Consider the following 19372-nt stretch of genomic DNA (forward strand, 5'->3'; position numbering starts at 1 on the left):
ATGGCTAAACTTGTGGAGTGTGTGCCCAACTTCTCGGAGGGGCGAAGCAAAGAGGTGAGGCTGTGTGAGGATACAGGATCGTTTTATTATTTAATCATTATTTTTTAAATTATTTCATAATTTGGGGATTTGGCAGAAACAGATTGACTCATGCAGTTCCTTTAGATTTATTGGTATTCAGAGTCAATGCAGATATATATAATAATGAAGGTGCATATTGTTTTTCTGCTGGTGATAGATGCAATCGTACAACAGAGAGATAGGGAGACAGAGCGAGAGGGAAAAGTTTTCAAGTGTTTAAGGTCAAATGGTCAACAAGTGACAATAATGTAATCAAGTTCTGGTGTAGGAGGACATCATGTTCGTGTGATTGTGAATTCAGTAATAGATAACTGCAAACTTACATGAACTGATCGACTCTTCGTAGGTGATAGATGCCATCGCAGAAGCCATCTCTGGTACGGAAGGATGCAGCCTGCTGGACGTGGATCCAGGTTCCTCCACAAACCGAACAGTCTACACGTTTGTGGGGTCACCCCAGGCAGTGGTGGAGGGGGCACTGAATGCAGCCCGCGTGGCCTTTCCGCTCATTGACATGACCAAACACTCAGGTGACTGTCCACACTTCTATCTATGCCAAACACTGTTGCCAAAATATGGCCTTAAGTGCTTTAGGGGTTTAGGGCTTGGGTTCTGTTAAGTGCTCAACGGGTCTAGTCCTTGGGTTCTGTTAAGTGCTCGACGGGTTTAAGCCTTGGGTTCTGTTAAGGGTTCTATCACTAAATACAATTGCAATTGGGAACAATATTGTCTTATACTTGATATTAATTTGCAATGTTGACAGTGCACAGCCTACTTTTGGAGTTTACTATAATAGTTCTGTTTAAAGATCTTATATCCAGTAAATGGGTGAATGTGTTTGCAGGGGAGCATCCTCGCACTGGAGCCATGGATGTGTGTCCCTTCATCCCCGTCCAGAATGTCACCATGGAAGACTGTGTGACCTGTGCCAACCTGTTTGCTGAGAGATTGTCTGACGCGCTACACATCCCTGGTGGGTTCTTGCTCTCGCAGTTTGTATGGGTAAAATGTTGGGGTGCGCTTTTCTCTTGGTGACTGTGTTTGCAGATATAAAGGTGCATTTTGCGCTAGTTGACAGGTGTGTGTGTAGATGTTGGGGCAAGATTTGCTCTTACGGTTTGTGTATATGCAAATAAAGGGCGTCAATTTGCTATTGCAGTTTGTGTAAGTGCAGACATTGGGTGTGTTAAGCTTTCTTACTGACTGCCTGTAAAGATATTAGGGTTCGTTTTGAGGGCTAATAGCAAAATTATATTGGTTGTCTCTATTTTGCAGTATATCTATATGGAGCAGCAGCTCGTCAGGAGAGCAGAAGATCCTTACCCACTGTGCGTGCAGGAGAATACGAAGCACTACCGGAGAAGGTACCCGCTACACATTTGGGAAGAGAATGCTTCTCTCTGTAATTACTGTATATAACTGTATTATCTGACATTATGTAACATTATTAAAATGTGTTGAGTGATATTTCAAGAGAAACCGCTTGTGATCCAGCAAGTTATCCTGCAACGGTAATTTCTTCACAGCTAAAGAAGAGTGAGTGGGCCCCTGATTACGGACCTGCCACATTCGTGCCCTCCTGGGGCGCCACGGTGACGGGCGCTCGGAAGTTCCTCATCGCCTTCAACATTAACCTGCTGAGCACCAAGGAGCAGGCCCATCGCATCGCCCTGGATATCAGGGAGCAGGGAAGAGGCAAGGACCAGGTACCCTGGATTCGTTTACTTTATTTCACAATGAAGGGTATGATTAGTACACGTCATTAGACGTCATCGGTGTGTTTTTTGGAGCTGTCTTGCTGTCTTCGACTCCCAAACTCATGCCCTTTCTTTGAACCCTCTCCCAAACTCGTGCTCTTTGAACCCTCTCTGTCTTGTTTGCGCATTGCTGTGCTTTGACCCCTGCCTCAAAGGGCTTCTGTTCGCTCTGAGCCTGTTGCAGAAAAATAAAACCTGCTAAGAGAGAAAACTATGTTTTGTCCTGTGTTAATATGCTGGCACTGGGCCAGAGACTTAAGAGATTGCCAAGATTCTGGCTGCCAGGGTTGAGGAATGTGAAATTGTACTTTTTCTCTTAAAACAGTAATAGATCACAGGGCCATAGTTGATACTGAGGCCAGGAGTAGTACCTTTTTGGATGATGCCATCCTGCCAAGTGCTATGTGCTTAGACTAATTAGCTTTGCTGTGTGATATTGTAATTAATGATGTATTATCTATTTAATATAGCCTTTTATTCATACTTTCTTGGATTGGTAGTAGTGGCATCAGAGTCAATGCTTTTGGCGTTTGTGTTGCAGCCAGGTCTGTTGAAAAAGGTGCAAGGGATGGGCTGGTTTCTGGAGGAAGCCAATCTGGCCCAGGTGTCCACAAACATCCTGGACTTCGAGCTGACTCCACTTCACACAGTCTACGAGGAGATCTGCAGAATCGCCCAAGTGAGCAAAGATTCCTACCTGTGGTTCTACAAACTATGACAGACAGGTAAGGAGCTCCTCTAATGCGATGGTCATTTATTTTTTCTGGCCTCCTGTCGTAGGATCTGAATCTGCCCGTGGTGGGGTCCCAGATTGTGGGTCTGATTCCTCTCCAAGCTGTCCTGGACTGCGCTGACTTCTACATCCAGAGGGAGAAACTGTTCGTCGTAGAGGAGGAGCACAAAGTGCGGCTGGTGAGTAACCTGCAGGGCACAGCAAGTAGCAATGTCATTGGCTGAGGGGGAAACACGCCCTACAAGTCACAACAAACAGTGATTCTATTGGCTCAAGGCGAACATTGCCAATAACATCTGAAAAAAAAAAAAAAAACATATTCTCTAACCCGATTCCTGTGTCTGTACTGAAGGTTCCTGCGCACAATCACTTACACTCATTAATGTGACCTTTGATCTCTTCACAACTCTAATCCTCTGCACAGACAAGCGTTAGCGTGTAGCAGATAAGGTTTCCATCAAGAGCATGACTGACATGCACATTCAGCCTTCTGACACACCAGTGACGAACATCAGTGATGAAATATGATGCATTTAAAAAGCACTTTTGGAAAAAGAAACATTACCTTCTTGAGAGGAGTTCACTTTCGGTCCTAGTTGTGAAAGGACAGGACGGCAGTTATTAAACTTTTGAAATATGGGATTTCTAAGGTATAGGTATTGCAGGCTCACAAATGCGGAATTGTTTGAGGGATTTGGTGTTTTAAACAATAGCAATGAAACTGCTCTATTTCTAGCGGCTGATTAGGTTTATGTGATGAATGCCTGACAGCTGAATTGAGTCTCCTATCTGTTAGGTCATCAGCAAGCTGGGACTGGACTCGCTTGGGCCGTTTGTACCAAAGGACAGAATCATTGAGTGAGTGTCAAAAAAATCACCTGCTTTTTTTTTTTAAGTATTTATTTTGTATTGGTTTAAATTGGGATTACAATATTTCATGCATTCTTATTAAGCATATATGCCATAACATATCCCAAACATGTGATAACCCCCCCACCCCCTTATTCACCTGCTTCTAAGTCAAGCCAGTAACAGCAAATAAACAGTTTCAGTAGTTGAAATACATACATAACTGATTTTAACACCTATAAAATACATAGCTTAGTCTCTACAAAACTAAACCAGCATCATACATTGACTCTACTTATGATACGTTTATTACGTTATTTATTTATTTATTTAGCTTAGTTTAATAAGCTACCTAAAATGGCTGTTTGGTCTGTCAGGTACATGGTGAAGGACAGTGAAGAGGACAGCCGTCTGGTGTCTCAGTCCCTGCAGCAGTTCGTGCGCAGCGTGGGGGCCAGGACCGCTGCCCCGGGAGGGGGCTCTGTCTCCGCCGCGATTGCTGCTATGGTGATGAACCAACATGAACGCCTTCTGTTTACCTCTACATATGCCATTAATATGACTAACAAACCCCAGGAAACCCATTATTATTTATATATTATGAATATGAGGTGTGTTACATACATATACGTAGTCCTGTGTTGTCACAATCCTTTATGTAAAACAGTCTGACACCCAGCTCTTACGGAAATCCACCTACAAGTAGCATAAAGTTTCACCTTGACCTTGACCTTGACCTTGACACATAGTGCCATGTCCTTGTGGTGGTTCAGGGGGCAGCTCTTGCTGCCATGGTGGGGCAGATGACATATGGGAAGAGGCAGTTTGAGAACCTGGACGGGGCGATGAGAAGGCTGATCCCACCCTTTCACCAGGCCATGAATGAGCTGCTGGACATGGTGGATGCAGACTCCTCCGCCTTCAACTCCTACATGGTAAGAGTGCAGTAGCGGTGGATATAAGTGTTGTGTTACCGTGGTGACCACTGCACTTTCAGCCCATGGTAACACAAATCCAAGTGGAGCTTCACATGCTTCCTGGGTGCCCAGTTAATATGTTACTGTTGTGGATGCAAGGGCCAAACTAAGTGCTGCGAAATTAAATTAGCTTCAGAGTTGAGTTGGGCAAAGTGCGGTACTGTTTTCCTGTCTAATCTAGAATAAACACACATCTGTATTAGGGGAGCTGTTTCAGTTAGGAACGATATTGATTGAAATTAACACATAGCTTTGTATATCAGGACATGAATGAATATACTATCTGTGAAGTGCACTTTTCCACATGAAAGGTGTCATGAAAGGGAGTCACTGAAGGTGTGGTTCTTGAAAAGAATGCCACAGGCCTAGCGATCCATGTGTGGGTGGTGGAACTTCTTTTGCTAGAGTGCTAGAGCTCCTTAAATAAGCAGATGGCATGCGTGATTTGAGCTATCTTGATGTTATCACAAACGTACTGAAAGCTCATGACAAAACGTCACATGCTTGACTTGACTTGACTTAATCCTGACTTATTTGGATGTTTGTTTTGATTTCAGACAGCTCTGAAAATGCCAAAAAGCAGCCCAGAGGAAGTGAAAAGGTAAATATAATGGAGACGGCGTGAGGGTTGTCAGCAAAGACTTCAGCCAACAATCATAACTTGCTGAATCTGTAATGGACCTGGCCCAGGTGTGGCCCTGGTGTGGCCCAGGTGCGGCAGTCCGGAGCTAAGCCAGTCCCAGAGTCGGCCGTTATTTGGTTATTTTACGTGCAAAACACGAGAGAGAGAAAGAGATGTAAAAGGGTGAGAATCTTTCTCTCTCCCAAGTTTGTTAAGGGAAAATTCTATATTGGCTTAGCATTGCCTCCATCTTTATTTAGCTCTTCTGAGCACAATCTCCTTGTTGTGACGTACTTTGTAGTGTTCTGTCGTTCACCCAATATCCTGAGTTGTCAAGCCAGAAAAAGGGTGTGAAGGGTAGAAAGGATCAGGTTTCCATTGATGAGAGGAGACCCTGAGGAGAAGGCAACTCTTCCACCCGTCAGACACTGAAACTGTGACAGGTGCCCTGAGCCAACCTGGCAAACGTAGACACCTAATTAAAACTGCAGGTGTAATGCAGGAGAACCCGTTGGATGTTCACAGCTATCTGGAGAATGTGCTATTTAGACAAGGCAACGCAACACTGAGAATCGCATGTCAACGTTTTATTTTTCACCTTGCTTGGCCGTACCTGACAGTCTTGTCTGACCGCAGACACAAACCTGCTCAGTTTGTCAGGTGTTTAAATATTGAAATAAGCACAGTCGTACCAAGAATGGCTCAGGAATCAGAAATATGTTTTCATTTGCATTCACATTTGTATGCAATAGTGGTTTTACTGAAAGTAACGATTTATAACGTTAATATTTCTTATTCATCATTAATTAGCTGCAGAAATCAATATCAATAAAAAAGTAATGCACAATCTATATGTATTTGTAACTAATCCATCATCAGGCTTTTTTTCTTCATCTGATTTTACAGGTCAGCTTAATTTCGAATTGGAAACTCGAAATTAAACCTTTATCTACAGTCATTGTTTATATGGTATCAATGTTACCTGTAGCAGCAATTCCTATTTTACTACCACTGGCGGCTGAGTTGGATTTAGTTCTGACGCGTGTAGAAAAGATGAGAAGTAGAGGTGAGTCCAGTTGGTCCCTTTGACCGTTTATTGTAGAATGGTGGATAACAAGTTGTTGCAAATAAAATAAAGATTTTAAACTAAAAGGTCTTTCGTAAAGCACAGTTCTCCTTCGTTAACGTCCTGGCACACGGTCAAAAAACTGTTGCCTTCCTCAGCCACGCCCAGATGCTGTGGCTCCTGGCTTTTAAGGCCTTTCCCCCTTGGGCTCCACCTTCAGCCTCTCAGGTGTGTTCAGGTGTCCTCTAGGTGGGGCAAATACCTACGGCCATAGTGTCACTCATACAAACACACACACACACACTTGCACATACTAATAAGGAGATAATATATGAATCAACATAAAGGTAAATTTGGCTCCTACATACCGGCCCCTAATTGGGTTTGTAGAGGCAAAGACAATTATTTAAATTACAAAGGAGCCATTTCTATTTGCAGTTTACATATTTTCAATCATTTGGCAATCACAAAATAATCTCAAAATATGAACTCAAAGTGAATAAATACACTTATCTTGAACTCTCAGGATTTTACCTTACAGGAAATGTCATCACCCTCTAGCAGTAAGCAGATTTTGGACACTGGCCTCTCCAGTACACTTGTCGTTGTTTGCAGCTTCACCACACGGACATGGCCTCTGGCATCAGGCTTGGCCTCTAAGACTCTTCCCAGTAGCCAACAGCTGCGAGGAGCGTTGTTATCTGCTATTAGTGCAATGTCGCCTGGGACAAAGTTTCTTCTGGTTCTTGACCACTTTTGTCTTTCCTGGAGGAGAGGGAGGTATTCTAGCAGCCATCTCTTCCAGAAGAGCTCAGCAATATACTGGACCTGTCTCCAGCGTCTTCTGTGGTAAAGGTCAGAACTTGAAAAGACTCCAGGGGGCAGAAGTGGGTTAGTTCTGTACAGAAGTATGTGATTGGGAGTTAAGGCTTCTAAATCTTGAGGGTCATCAGATACTCTTGTTATAGGCCGGCTGTTGAGAATTGCCTCAACTTCACAGAAAACAGTGGTTAGGCCTTCATCATCTAAAGTTTGCTGCTTCAGTACTGAACATAAGACATGCCTTACCATTCGGATGAGGCGTTCCCAGAACCCACCATGGTGAGAGGCAGTGGGGGGATTGAAGCTCCACTGAACTCCCTCCTTCCTTAGAGTTTGTTGGATCTTTCTGTTATCTATGGCTTGAAGTGCTTCTCTCAGCTCTCTCTCTGCACCTACAAGGTTAGTGCCATGATCGGATCTCATGTGTTGCGCCGGGCCTCTTCGACACAAAAAACGTCTGATAGCATTGATGCAAGAGTCTGTGGTTAAAGAACAGGCCACCTCCAGATGTACTGCTCGGCTGGTCATGCAGGTAAAGATGACACCATACCTTTTCTGCATACTTCTGCCCCTTTTCACCTCAAATGGGCCAAAGTAGTCAAGACCAACGTTTGTGAATGGTGGCAAGTCTGTGACAAGTCTTTCACCTGGCAGATCAGCCATCTTTTGTTCACCAGGTTTTCCTCTGTTCTTTCTGCAAGTCACACAGTGAGAGAGAATCTTTCGTGCAGCAGTGTTTGCATTTACAATCCAGTATGTTTTTCGTACCTGGGATAGCATATGGTTCCGTCCACCATGTCCAGTTTGAGCATGAATGTGGCGCTGGATGAGAGTGGACACATGGTGGTCTTTGGCCAGAATGGCAGGGTGTTTCCTTTCCTCTGGCATCGCTGATCTCCTCAGACGGCCACCCACTCTGAGAATGCCACCATCCAGCGTCGGATCCAGTCTGTAGATGCCGCTGCCTTTTCTCACACAGGATGCTCCCTCTTGCAGCATGCTGATTTCCTGTGGGAAACTTTGTCTCTGCACATAGGTAAGTATTGCATTTTCTGCTCCTTTTAGATCTTCAACTGTTATTGATTCTTTCATGTTGAACTTAACAGACCTTGTGTTTATTCGGGTTGCCCTTTGATACTGACCGTCGTCCTTTGAGTCCTTTCTTTTCTGCACCAAGTGCCTCAATGCATCCTTCACTTTCATTATCCATGCAACAGCTACTCTTAACTTCAGCCAATCTGAAAAGTAATTGAGTAACTTGTCTGTGGGCCTTTCCTCACATGTCTGCATTATGGAATTAACGGTTACAGATTTTCTGACCTCTGGGTCATCCGTACAAAGCTGTCTCCTGTCTACTGTGTCATTTGGCCAATCCTCTTCTGATGACCAGAGGAACTCCGGTCCACAAATCCATCTTTGCTTCTGCATGAAGCTCTCTGCGCTCACACCTCTAGAGCAGTCGTCGGCAGGGTTTCGTTTTGTGTTAATATATCTCCACTGAGACACTTGTGTGGCTTCCCTAATCCTAGATGTCCTATTCGCCACATAGGTGTGAAAGCGAGTGTGGTCATTTGAGATGTACTTTAACACAGCTGTACTGTCAGACCAAAACACTGACTTATCTCTTGTTGATGGTAGTTCTGCTTTGAGCATTCTGTCCACTTTGACTGACAAAGCTGCTGCGGCTAGCTCCAGCCTCGGGATGGTCTGCCTTTTTAATGGAGCTACCCTCGCTTTGCCCATCAAGAATGCTACATGGACCTTTCCTTTTGCGTTAGTCATTCTGAGATAGCTGGCTGTGCCATAGCCTAGCTCACTGGCATCAGAGAAATGGTGGATCTGGCTGTGCACTGACTCACCAAAATGATGTGGCTTGAAACAGCGTGGTACCTCAAAGCCTTCAAGCAGTGACAGCTTACTGGTCCAATTTGTCCATTGCTCAGATAGAGTATGGGGAATGGTCATGTCCCATCCAAAGTTCTGACGGCATAGTTCCTGCAACAACAATTTAGCTGGCAAAGTAAGTGGACACAAAAAACCTAAGGGGTCGTAAATTGAGCTTACCATTGATAGGATACCCCTTCTGGTAAGTGCACGTTCACTGATTGTGATGTTGAACTTAAAGGAGTCACTTTGCACGCACCACTGAAGTCCTAAGGCTCTCTCCATGGGCAACTGATCTTTGCTCAAGTCCAATTCCTTTACCTCTTTGGCTCTGTCCTCTGGTGGAACAGTAGCAAGGACGGCTCTGCTGTTGCTTATCCACTTTGATAAATGAAATCCTCCTTGGTGACAGACTGTGGTGAGATTTGAGATCAGCTCTACAGCTTCCTTTTCTGTGGGCACAGATTTTAAACAATCATCCACATAAAAGTTTTCCATTATTGTCTTTGTTACCTCAGGTGGGAAGTTGCCTGCATTGTCCTGTGCAGTCTTTCTCAGTGCAAAGTTTGCAATGCTGGGTGAAGAGACCGCTCCAAATAAATGAACAGTCATTCTGAATTCTGTAGGAGCATCATCCACATTTCCTTCAGGCCACCAAAGGAAGCGCAAAAAGTCTGTATCACCTTTTGTGACCTTGACCTGATGGAACATGGCCTGTATATCTGCCATCAGTGCTACTGGCTCTTTTCGGAAACGTGTCAGCACTCCTATCAGTGTGTTTGTCAGATTTGGGCCTTGGAGTAGTTCACAGTTGAGGGCTGTTCCCTGAAATGCTGCACCGCAATCGAACACTACTCTGATGGTCTTCTTCTTTGGGTGATATACCCCATGATGAGGGATATACCATACCTTCCCATCAGTTCTGTTCACCTGTGCTGGGGGAACCATTTCAGCATAGCCCTTATGGATGACATCACTCAGGAACTCTCTGTACTCCCTCTGATAATTCAGATCTCTTTTGAACTTCCTTTTCAGATTCAAAAGGCGTTGCTCTGCAATCACACGGTTGTTAGGCATTGTCATCTTATCAGCTTTAAAAGGTAAGTTAATGCAGAAGTGACCCTCTATCACTTTAACAGATTCATTGGCAATGTTCAAGAACTTCTTGTCATCTACTGACATTTCACTCTTTTCATCATAGACTCTCTCATTGAAATCAGTGTTGTATTGACTCACCAGAAGTTCTTGCAGGTTAACCAGGGAGATCCTATTGGCAGTCGCTGTGGCCTTGTCCACCCCTTTACTGCATCCTCCCAATGGACCATTGACTACCCAACCTAGTAGGGTTCTTACAGCATAGGGCCCATCTTCTTGTGAGTTGATCACCTGCCAGGGTTCCATCAAATTTGCTGCATTCATGCCAATGAGTAAATCAATGTCAGAGTCTATTTGTGGTAATTGAACTTCACTGATATAAGGCCATTTCCTTAAATCCGCCTCTGTTGGGATGTCGTCCCTAGTCACCGGCATAGACCTTTGAGTGAAGACTTCTGGTAAAGGAAGGAAGTTGTTAGTTGTAATTTCGCTCACTTCTAGACCTGACACCAACATGCTCTTGACGTGCCGTTCTTGTGACATTGTTTTTAGCAACACAGTTGTTGGTTTCCCTTCAAGGCTCAATTTTTGCGCCAGCCTCTCTGTGCAGAATGTTGCCGAACTGCCCGGATTGAGAAAAGCATAAGTTTGAATTATCCTGTTGCCTTTCACAGACTTCACTTGAACAGGTAAGATTGAAAGTGCACATTTAGAGTTCCCGGCCCCATTATGCCTACAAACATTGGACTTCACCTCTTTGATGTTCTTTGGTGGCTCTGATGACTTTGAGGTCTCACCTTTGACCGGAAAGTTGATGTGAAGCACAGTGGGATGCATTCGGTTGCAGATGTTGCATGACAGACGCCCTGCATGGCAGTCTTTGCTTCTGTGTCCTGTACGCAAGCATCCAAAACAGAGTGCCTTTTCCTGTAAAAGATTCAACTTTTCCCTGTGTGATTTCTTCTTGAATGCAGAGCAGTGCTCCAGACTGTGAGCACCATCACAGCAGAGGCATGGGGATTTTACATCACTGTCCATGTTTGAAGTCACTGGAGTGGTTACCGCTGCCACATTAGCTGCATAACTAACCTTGGGCCTAAACATGGGCTTGCTTACCTCGGGTCTTTTACTCCTACTTGCAACTGACTCTTGGATATCTCCAAATACTGGGTTGGAGCATATTTTTGCCTGTTTCTCAATGAACTGTACAAGATCTGAAAATGTAATCCTGCTGTTGCTATCCAGTTTTTCCTGAGCTTTAGTCCTCCACTTATCACGAAACTTGAAGGGTAATTTCATTACTAAGGCCTTCAAGGTAGAGGCAACATTCAGTTCATCCATGTAATCCAGCTTTGTCATGGCATTACAGCATCCTTTCAGAAACAGAGCATACTCCTTCAAGGCCTTTGGGTCTTCAGGCTTCAGGCTAGGCCAACTAAGAGCTTTCTCAATGTAAGCGGTGGAAATGTTATACTCATTGCCGAAATGTTCATGCAACAAGCGTTTGGCTCTGAGATAACCCTGATCTCCATCCATATGCTGACAGCTTCTTACTAGTTCCCTAGCTTGACCTTTTGTATATTGTTCGAGGTAAAACAATCTGTCTAGTCCATTGTCTGTTTTCTTCTCAATGTTATGTTCAAAAGAGTTCATAAATGACCTAAACTCTAAGATATTTCCATCAAAGACAGTAACACTTTTAAGTGGCAATGTGGATAATTGCTGCTGTCTGAGAAGCATAGACGTGATTTCATTTTGTCTATTCAAGATGGCAATTAGATTACTGGGAGCTACAATGTCCTGTAATGACCTGCACTGCTCTTGGTCAGGTAGTCTAGGACCTGCCATGTCTGCCTGGGAGTTTACTAGATCATCAACCAGCGGTCTGTATTCTGTACTGAGCTCAACTTTGTCAGAGTGATCAATGGATTTCTCATTTAAAAGTTTTGAAACATTACCTCCTTGAGTTGCACGAGCTGCCTGCTGATTCAATCCAGACTGTGACCTTTGAGCTGGACCTACGGCCTCTGGGGTTTCTTGGAGTAACCAATGTCCTATATGGTCACCTAGTTCACCTTGTCTGCTGCTTGCTTGAAACAAAGGTACGTGTTTCGCCCCATCCTTTGGTCGAACAATCCTTTCTTCAGGCATGTTGGTTGTGAGAGCCACTTGGTGCACTGTGTCCATGTTGGCGAGTTCCAGGTTCCTTTCCTCGAAGTACGCGTTCATGCCATCAGCTGGAGTAGAAGTCACTTGCTCCTCAGCACCAGCATACACTGCAAGCTTGGCATTTGTAGCAGACAGTTCAGCTTCAAAATTCAAAGTCTCCCTTTGCCTTCTAATTTCTTCTCTTTCTGTGGCTAAAAGTTGTTCCTTTTTCTCTAAAGCATGCCTTTCTTTCATAGTAGCAGCCTTGGCTAAAAGTGCTGCCCTCTCCGCCTGTGCTACCAGACGAGCTGAAGCTGAACTTGATTTTGAACTTTTAGATACCCTACTTACTGAAGAGATGCTGTCCTCAGGACTAATTTCATCTTCCTTCTCTGTTGAAGGTGCAACTACAGGACAAGATTTTATCCATTCATCAGCCCTTGTCTTAAACTCCTCAATATGAATCCTCTTCGGTTCATACCACTGTCCTGTGTCTGTAACACGTTCATCCTTTGACAAAAGCTCTTGATATTGTTTGTGCAATTCATTAAACTCCTCTAACACCCCTGTATATATCTGTAGGCTCTCCTTTACTTGCTCCAGGTTTGCTGGATCAGACATGAGCTCACTCATCTTATTCATTTTACGAGTCAAAGCAGCCAATCTATTCTTTCTAAGTTGCTTTGCTTCTTTCTTCTTATTTTCTAACTCAAACATTTCTTTTTGCTTTTCAGAATCAACAGAAGTAACAGCATGGTCATCCATCTTGGAAACCGAGGCTCTTTGTTCAACTTGACAAACTTAAAAGTCCTTTTTTGTTAAAAAATATAACTCAATATTCCACAAAAATGATTCTTCTTAAGACAATAAACAAGATTCCTTTCAAAGTTTTTTCATTAACATACCGATTGCTGTGGATTCACTTGGATTCAATCTTGGCCCTCCAGCACTTCAGAGTGGCACATGCACTTGAATTCACGCTTGAACTTCCTTTGTTCCAGAATCCAGTTCCATCCAATGTTGTTTTCTTCCAAGTACATCCATCCAAGGCAGTTTTTTGACTAAATTGTAGCAGCAATTCCTATTTTACTACCACTGGCGGCTGAGTTGGATTTAGTTCTGACGCGTGTAGAAAAGATGAGAAGTAGAGGTGAGTCCAGTTGGTCCCTTTGACCGTTTATTGTAGAATGGTGGATAACAAGTTGTTGCAAATAAAATAAAGATTTTAAACTAAAAGGTCTTTCGTAAAGCACAGTTCTCCTTCGTTAACGTCCTGGCACACGGTCAAAAAACTGTTGCCTTCCTCAGCCACGCCCAGATGCTGTGGCTCCTGGCTTTTAAGGCCTTTCCCCCTTGGGCTCCACCTTCAGCCTCTCAGGTGTGTTCAGGTGTCCTCTAGGTGGGGCAAATACCTACGGCCATAGTGTCACTCATACAAACACACACACACACTTGCACATACTAATAAGGAGATAATATATGAATCAACATAAAGGTAAATTTGGCTCCTACATTACCTACAGTGTTATACACAGTCAATGTCAAATTGAGGTGCTAGCCCAGTTTCCCCACACTGAGCTCCCGTCTCCCTGTTCTCCTTCAGGAGGGAGGTGGCGATGCAGCAGGGCCTGAAGAAGGCGGTGGGGGTTCCCCTGGCTCTGGCCGAAAAGGTCACCCTACTGTGGCCCTCTCTCAAAGAGATGGTTCTCCACGGAAACGTGGCCTGCAAGTCAGACGCTCAGGTGAGTGGCAGACACAGAGCGAGCCAATGGTGACAGGTGAACACCCAGGTAAGTGGCAGAGACAGAGAGAGCCAATGGTGGCAGGTGAAGTGGAAAAACACTAGAGTCATCGGAACTCATGCATTAAACCGTCAGCATCGCAGACACATTAGAAACTCAACCAGAGTCATTGGAACCCATGCGTTAGAACCATCAGCAGCACAGTCACATTAGAAACTCAACCAGAGTCATCGTAACCCAAATGTTAGAACCATTCGAAGCGCAGACGTATTAGAAACACAATCAGAGTAATCCGAACCCAAATGTTTGCATCACAGACATATTGGAAACTCAGATGTATTAGAAGGAGTGTTGAGATTAATGTGATTGGGTACAAGGGTTCACAGGGTTTAGTGATGCTGGGCCAAAAACAAGTGCGCGTTCGTTTTCTTTGAATGAGGTGTATCATTGTTTCATGTTGCACTAACCATATTTACTCAAGGGTTCATTTTTTGTTAACTTTATTTAGTTTTATTTTACATGGTAAATAGGTAGCCGCGAAAGCCCTGGAGACGGCTGTGTTTGGAGCCTACTTCAATGTCATCATCAATCTGAAAGACATCACCGACAAGTCCTTCAAAAGCACCGTAAGTGCTACAAAAACACCTTCGCTGTCACAATAACAGACAGTATCAGCCAAACTTTGATGTCACCCTTGACGGTCGGCAGATAACTGTGAGATGGAACTGGCTCTAATCTGACTCTGAATAACTGCCAAATCTGTGCCAGACCTACCTGAACCCACTTACCCGACCCCATACACTTGCAAGGAGCAGAATGGATACAAACACAGTTCCCCCATTCCAGAATGTTTAACTTCACTGGGGAGCTCAATTACACATTACTGTGGATAGTAATGAGCACAGAAATATCTCAGAATAAGATCTTATGCTCGTATCAAAGGCTTTTGAAAAATGTACGTGTATTGTAATGTAATGTACAGCCTGTGCTCATCTCTCGGTCCCTCTGCGACTACAGACCCAGCAGAGAGCCACGGCGCTGCTCGAAGCGGCCAAAGCGAGCGCCAGCGACGTCCTGGAGGCGGCGGACACCAGGCAGTAGTGAGGGCCCGGCTAGGACGTGACCCGAACTCGGCCCCGATTGGTCCCTGGGGTGGCATCTTCACAAGCGCCCTTTTCCACTGCTCAATTAAACATCATCACCTCGTGTTACAGCTCATGACTACGTGACGTCTCTTTCTTCGGCCCTGCAGACACCTGCGGCCGTGTGTGTGTGTGTGTGTGTGTGTGTGTGTGTGTGTGTGCGTGTGTGTGGGTGTGTGTGTGTGTGTGTGTGTGTTTGTGTGTGTGTTTGTGTTGCAGACACCTGCGGCCGTGTGTTTGTGTTGCACTCTGTGTCTGTGTCGGGTGTCTCTCACAGGGATCTGTCTGGGAAATCAGAGGTGTCAAAAAGAAGGAAAACAAGACACACAGAAGCGTACCACTTCTCTCTCTCTCTCTCTCTCTCTCTCTCTCCCTTACACACACACACACACATGCAAAAACATGCAAAAAAACAGAAGAACATATCGCTCTCCTGTCAGTCCTTGACCAAGGACTGGACATGATCACTTGGCCTGGTCCCCAGGCGCCATATAAAGGCTGCCCACTGCTCCTGGCTGCTCGTGAGGAAGGGCAGCTCAGGATGGGTGAAAAGCAGAGGACAATTTCCACCAGGGACATCTTTAGCATGTGTGTGTGTGTCCTGTGCCGCCGCCCAATACAGGGGTGTGTTGTGTGTCGTGCTGTGTGGCAAGAAAAATAAATTACTTTGATGAATAAATGACACACACCTAAACAAACACGCATCCCACTTCCATTTCTCTGTCTCCCTTACACACACACCACACACACACACACACAGGCGCACCAGCAAAATGTAATGACATACTTTTTCAACAGCACAATAACTAAATTCACCTGTTCCTCAACAGGACTTACAGCGCACATACACATTTTCTTACAAAGTGCAGGTTCACTCAATTAAAGCCCACTGCAAATTCACGCAGAAGCTCTGGCTTATGGGCCATCTGAGCTCATGGGTCCCTGGGCCTGGTAGGCCTGTTCTGTTATCCATCTCTGCACACACACACACACATACACACACACACAGAATCAAACACAACAACATCTGACATATATCATGGATGTAAATTCCAGGATGTCATTTCTATCCCCGTCATAACAACCCCTCCCATTCATACTCCACCCTTGCTGCACCTGAATATAATAAGATACAGCTTAGGTTTCTCCACTGCATTCAGTTCCCAGGACAGACTGCACCTCTGCACCTCTGCCACATCAGCTCTCCTAAGTAAGTACACTGCCTTCATCTCTTATCTTCAACTCTTATACTGAAAGTTTCATGAGATGTGTTCGATACCATTTACTGCTTTAAAGGCCAGTCAGTGTTTTCTATCTGAATTCAACTTTAAAGGCTTGTAAGTGTTCTCTTTTATTATTTTTGACCATAGCTACTAAACATTTGACAACAAACTATGATTTTAAGATGACTCAAACAGAATTATTCTCATGGGAAAAAAATATTTAATTGAAAACCTGGCTAGATGCAAGTTTTGATGATAGTAGTATTGATTCTCAATGATACAGATACAGAGGTACGAATTAAAAAAAAGGTGTGTTTCGTCTTGTGTGTGTCTTGTATGACACCACCTGCAATTACTTCTTCATCTGTCGTACCCAACCGACTGGTTTTTAATGTTGTCAAATCTCCTGCCTCTCCCATACAAGATCATCAGATCAGACATGTTCAGCACCAGTTCAGGTATGGCATTCACCATCCCCTAGCTCATTATAATAATAATAATAATAATGATTAATTACATTTATAGCGCACTCTACATTCACATGAATCTCAGAGTGCCACAGTGAGAACACAGTTAAGAACATTAAAAACATGGTTAAGAACATAGTTAAGAACATTATTAAGAACATAGTTAAAAACTACCTATACTAAAACATAGTTAAAAACATAGTTAAAAATATAAGATGTTCTTCATGTGTGCGGTACAGGTGGAGACCACCCTTCGGGTTTTGACCTGAACCTGAGTGATGCCATGGGAGGTTGTGAAGGTGAACAGCGTGATGGGCCCGGAGACGACAGTCGCCATGGAGACCGCGAGCGTCGGCCTAAGGGTGATCGTGAAGATGATGGTCACAACCGTGGCCCAGAGGATGATCACCATCGTGACCGCAGGCATAGTGGTGAGCACAAAGATGACCACCGACATGAGAGAAAACGCAGCGGTGACCGTGACGACCGTCATCATCGTGAACGCAGTCCCAGCGGTGACCGTGATGGTGATGATCGTTGTGGCCGTAGACCCAGTGGTGACCATGATGACGATCAGCATCGTGGCCGTAGATCAAGTGGTGACCGTGATGGCGATGATCGTCGTGGCCGTAGATCCAGTGGTGACCGTGATGACGATCATCATCGTGGCCGTAGACCCAGTGGTGACCGTGATGACGATCATCATCGTGGCCGTAGATCAAGTGGTGACCGTGATGGTGATGATCGTCGTGGCCGTAGATCCAGTGGTGACCGTGATGACCGCCATCACCGTGAACGCAGACCTGACCGTGACTGTGATGACGATCATCGTCGTGGACGCAGACACAGCGGTGACAAAGATGACAACCATGAGCGCAAGCACAGCCCCGGCCACAGGCGTGACCACAGCGGAGGCCACGGTAAAAGCGGGAGTGATGGAGAGGGTGGTCACCATGGCCGCAAGAACCGGCGCCACAGTGGGGGGCACAGCGGGAGTGACAGTGATGAGGGCCATGGACACGGTCGTCATGGTCACGGACACGGGCGTGGTCACGGGCGTGGTCATGGGCATGGTCATAAGCATTAGTAAAGGCTAGGCTATGTTGAGCCTGTAACAAGTATTCAATAAATCTAACCTATGTCCCAGTGATATCACAATTAATCATTTGTCGACAGAACATTTATTTGTTTATCTTACTTGTACCTCAGTCAAAATGTTTTAGGACACATAAAAGATTAAAATAAATTCCAACTGGTAAAACCTTACTGCACACACCAGAGTATGTTCTTTTTAACAATTATTTTATGACACAAATGTTTTGTTAATGGGTTTATGTGCTTTTCTAAGGTAGAGTATAACATACAAAATATTGTAGTCAAAGCTATTTCCCATTGACTGAATGGTTCAAATCTCTAAAGACCTCATTCATATGAACAGACGACCATCTATTGGTACAAGTTGTGTATGCTGTCTATTTTAAAGTTACAATAACTTGCAATTTTCCTGTTTCATGAACAGATAACAAAACTTTTTTTCTATAATTCATGCAATTAGAAGCATAGTACATTTTTAATGGTGAAGTTCCCTTCTTGAACTTGGGGGATTGTGATTGAAGCCTTTCTGCCAACCAGACGAAATCCAATACTACCTGTCATGATAGCCCCACTTATCTCCTTATGTTATGGACAGTAGACTGGCATTTCCACAGGGTGGCAGCAGTGAGCAATGATACAGTCAGTAGATCAAGGAAACTATACAAAAACACACTTTAGCTCTGTCTCCATGGTCCTCACCCTGAGATTGGACAGCAGTCCCCCTGACCCTCCTCCTCCACTGCTGACTCGGTGTCTTTGATCCGTACTGTAGGCGACCTTGATCCGTACTTTAGGCGGCCTTGAGCTGGCTTTTGTTTTCATGTCCACAGGGGCCACCTTGATTGGCAAACAAACTCAGAATGAGGGAAGAGAGAGAGAGAATGAGAGGGAGAGAGAGGGGGGAGAGAGGGAGAGAGAGAAAGAGCGAGAGAGAGAGAGGGAGAAAGAGAGGGAGAGGGAGAGAGAGAGAGAGAAAAAGAGAGGACAGCTGAGCAAAGCAGGGCTTTCTCTCACAGACAGTGGGGGAGGGTAAGTTAGGATGTGTGGATCTTTGAGAAAATTCGAACAGTAGCCATAAATGAGTCTCACTCCTCGCTCTTGTCTTAATCTAAGTTAAGGTTTCTTCAGCTTTTACCTGAGTAGTCTGTTTGGGCTGTAATTGTGTGTCGCTGTCTTGCCCATTAGTCTTGGTTGTAAATTGAAGAACTCATCCTCATGTTGTGACAGATGAGTGGGACTAATGGAGGATCTCAGAGGGACATATGATCCAGCACACTGCCCACTCTGTCAGGTTACCAACAGCTGTGCACATGAGTAGGATGGATGGGACAGACTAGTGTTTTAAGTTGCATGGCAAACACACAGAGCAATATGACAGGTCAGAGGTCATTTCTGTACGCTGGTAAATGAGCCGCTTTCATTTGCTTGCTAGCTCAACAAATCTCATCAATTATTTTCTATGTGCAGAAGGCTTCAGCAATTAGGTTCCATAGCGTAGCTATGTCAAACATCGGCCATTCTGTTAAACAATCAAAATGCTAAGTTTAATAATGGATTAACAATCTGTAACTTCAGTTTAATAATGGATTCACATGACAACTTGCCGATAACAAACGCCGTCTGATAATTAACACTGTTACGATAGCACATAAATACATACCCACATCTA

The 19372-nt window shown here is 44.5% G+C and overlaps 1 protein-coding gene across 1 annotated transcript; it reads left to right on the forward strand.

Moving 5' to 3' along the window:
• Positions 1-14877, forward strand: ftcd (formimidoyltransferase cyclodeaminase; the record flags this gene model as incomplete). The annotated part of the gene is made up of 14 exons (XM_080835964.1): positions 1-54; positions 428-611; positions 926-1054; positions 1357-1445; positions 1608-1787; positions 2380-2517; positions 2619-2750; positions 3368-3429; positions 3798-3927; positions 4194-4355; positions 4955-4998; positions 13638-13776; positions 14307-14402; positions 14794-14877. 14 exons carry the CDS (start codon positions 1-3, stop codon positions 14875-14877), a joined length of 1623 nt encoding a protein of 540 aa, XP_080692090.1.
• Between the last annotated feature and the right edge of the window lie 4495 nt (positions 14878-19372).

The sequence above is a fragment of the Sprattus sprattus genome (genome assembly GCF_963457725.1).
Source record: "Sprattus sprattus genome assembly, chromosome: 3".
Taxonomy (NCBI): Eukaryota; Metazoa; Chordata; class Actinopteri; order Clupeiformes; family Clupeidae; genus Sprattus; species Sprattus sprattus.